Source organism: Ochotona curzoniae, unplaced genomic scaffold (genome assembly GCF_017591425.1).
Source record: "Ochotona curzoniae isolate NIBS_2020 unplaced genomic scaffold, NIBS_Ocur_1.0 contig_48, whole genome shotgun sequence".
NCBI classification, from domain to species: Eukaryota; Metazoa; Chordata; class Mammalia; order Lagomorpha; family Ochotonidae; genus Ochotona; species Ochotona curzoniae.
Window position 1 is genome coordinate 2,593,563 of NW_024466391.1, and position 2,861 is coordinate 2,596,423.

The window sequence follows — 2,861 nt, forward strand, 5'->3', positions numbered from 1 at the left end:
TCCCTCGCCGCCCGCGTCCCGGGGTGGTCCGGAAGAATGCCGAGGGGCCAGCCCCCGCCACGCGCCCCCAGCCCCGCGCTCCGGCTCCATCCACTGTCCCGCGCGCCTCACCCTCGCCCTGGCCTCACACTGTTAGGAGCGCTGCGGCTGGAGGCGGTGTCGGCCGTTTCTCCCCGGCCGGGTGGAGCGGCGGTCTCGGGGGAAGGGGTCGCACGAACGGGAGGGCGCACATGGGCGTCGCCATCACGGCTTCGGGTTATAGTGTTTGCACAGCGCTGATGGAGCCCCGGGACAGACGGCACACTTGTCCGGGCAGGGGCCCAACGCGGCGCCCGCCGCCAAAGGGTACACGGCGGCCGGGCCGAAGGGCGCCAAGGGCGCAGCGGCCACGGGCGCGGCCAGGCCCTGGCCCTGGTTGAGGTAGGCCACCAGGCGCCGCATCTCGTCCAGGGCCTGCGCCTGCATGAGGATGTAGTTCTTGGCCAGGAGCAAAGTGGCGATCTTGGAGAGCTTGCGCACCGACGGGCTGTGCGCATAGGGGATGACGGCCCGCAGCCCGTCCAGCGCGTCGTTCAGGTCGTGCATGCGCCGCCGCTCGCGGGCGTTGATGCTGAGCCGCAGAGAGCGCGGCTCCCGGGGCGTCCGCCGCGCGTCCGCCGCGTCCCGGGGCCGCCGCCGCCGCCGCCGCTCCAACGGGTCCTCGTCGTCGCCGCTCTGCTCGCCGCTGCTCTCGGCCGCGCCTGCTGGGGCGAGCGCCGCCGGGAGGTGGTCGCCCGGTCCCGGCGCGCAGCAGCCGCGCCCCGCCTCAGGGCCCCGGGCCGCCCCGTAGGCGAGGCCCGCTGCGTAGCCGTGGCTCAGCGCCAGGTACGCGTCCCCCGACAGCGACTGGAGCTCGGCCATGGCTCGCTCAGGCCGCGGCCGCCCCCGCGCAGCCTGGCCCGGCCGGTGCGTCCCGCGCGCTGCCGGCCGCCGGTGCGTCCTCCCCGCCCCGCCGCGGCGCGCTGGGCCCGGCCGGGGGCGGGCTCTCACTCCCACCCGCCCCCGCTCGGCGTGTCGGCGCGGAGGCGCTCCCGGGACTTCGCGGCCGCCCAATCAGAGGGGACCCGGTGACCGCCTCTTCCCAGCCGGCTGCTGTACCGGCGTGCGCGGCGAGCGGCCCCGGCGGCGGCCGACGGCCTCGGGGCGCCTCCCCTGCCCGTCCACGCTCCGGTTCCACGTGGGCACTTGCGTCCCTTTTTGTCCCGCGACTGCCCGCTGGTCCCGGTGGCCTGGAGCGGGGAGCAGGCAGCACGCGCGGGGCGCGCCGGCCTGGGAAGGCTCGCGCGGGGGGGGGGGGTCTTGAACGCGTGGCCAGGAGTGGACACTCCACAGCGACCCCAAGAGACCTCGTTCTGGGGTGCAGAGCTGGAGGCAGGGTCGGGGCCTGAAGATGAAGCCCTTCGGGTCAGTTGTTTTATTCGGGGGGCCGCTCAGGCCTGCGTGGGGTGGAGCAGGGGGCCTGCAGGGTAGGGGGCGTCGCTCCGGAGCTGAGGTCCTCTGTCCCTGCGCCCTCTCGCTGCAGGGGCGCCGCTCAGCGCGGGAGGGTCCGCTGGAGTCCGCAGGTGTGGGCAGGCTTAGGAGCCGAACGGGGTTCCATGGCCCCCCACCAGCACCGTGGGACGCAGCGTCCCTGAGTGCGCCCTGAGGAAGCGAGGCCGGAACTTGGGCCCACATGCCCGACAGGTGGGGTGCATTGTCTCCAGCCGCGAGGCCTGCTGAGGGAGGTGCCCGGGCGGGGTGTCTCATGGCAGGGAAGGTGGGTACCCGGCTTGGAGCGGGTGGTGAGCTGTGGGCTCTTGAGGGTCCTGGGAAGCCGCAGCAGCCCAGGCCTGGAGAGAAATGGGCCAGGCTGGTGGGCAGGGCCTGCCGGGGAGCACCCTGGACCTGGAACCGGCTGATGTGGGCGGTGCTGGCTGGCGGGCACGTGTCTGGGAGGGCATCCCAGGACCAGCGGTGGCAGGAGTAGGTGGTACTTTCGGGTCCCTTGCAGCAGACATGAGGGTTTGGGGAAGCCTGGCCTGCGGCTGAGACCACAGGCTGTCACCCCAAGGGAGGTCAGGGGCCAGGGGTGCCTCCCAGCTTTCCCACCAGCCGGACGTCAGGTCTCATTAGCAGGCACCTGCCTTAGAAGGGCTGGGACAGGGCGACAGTGGACCGGATGGTCTTGGGGACACCTGCAAGTCCCCAGGTGCGGGGACAGGAGGCATTTCTGGTCGTCTGCTGCCACCTGCTGTATGCCTGGGAGGTTGCAGCCCGCATGGATTGCGGAGGGCTTGCAGCCAGGCCTCCTCACAGCTGGCCGCGTGCTGCCAGCACTGGCCCGGGGTACGCTGTCCAGTCGAGGTGGTGGTGCTGGGGTGTTCAGAGTTGGCCTTGCCATGACAACCGGGGCTCCTGGAAGAGCCCACTCCCCTGGACGGGCTGCCTCAGCACTGCACCAGAGTCACTCCACACCCTGGCTAGCTCCCTCCTAAGGGCAAAGGTCAAGCGGGGGCTGGCAGGGAGGAGGTTGGGGGGACCCAATCCCCCCGCTGTTCTGTGGGTGTCTGGGTTGGAGGTGTGGCCCTGCCCTGTGGGCTCCTGGACTGGCAGGGAGGAGCAGGCCTCCTGGGGTGGAAATGTGCCCCTCCTTTCCAACTGTGCATTTTAGGGGCCAAGTGTGGGGCTGGGCAGGGGCAGAAGCTGCCCTGAGGCTCAGCATAGGCAGGTTCAGTTTGTTGGGGTGATGCCACCATCGCCTGTGCCCATGGCACGAGCATAGCTCACCACTGCCACCTGGGCTCAGGCAGCCAGTTTGTTCCCACCTTTCTGCTCTCCTCGCT

At 71.6% G+C, this 2,861-nt stretch overlaps 1 protein-coding gene across 1 annotated transcript; it reads right to left on the minus strand.

Moving 5' to 3' along the window:
* Positions 1 to 243: 243 nt before the first annotated feature.
* On the minus strand, positions 244 to 900 carry BHLHE23 (basic helix-loop-helix family member e23). The gene has a single exon (XM_040988286.1). The coding sequence runs from the start codon at positions 898 to 900 to the stop codon at positions 244 to 246; it is 657 nt and encodes a 218-aa protein (XP_040844220.1).
* Positions 901 to 2,861: the final 1,961 nt, after the last annotated feature.

Excerpts from the sequence above, each read along its gene's own strand:
- BHLHE23 (XM_040988286.1), bottom strand. The coding sequence starts at position 900 with ATGGCCGAGCTCCAGTCGCTGTCGGGGGACGCGTACCTGGCGCTGAGC.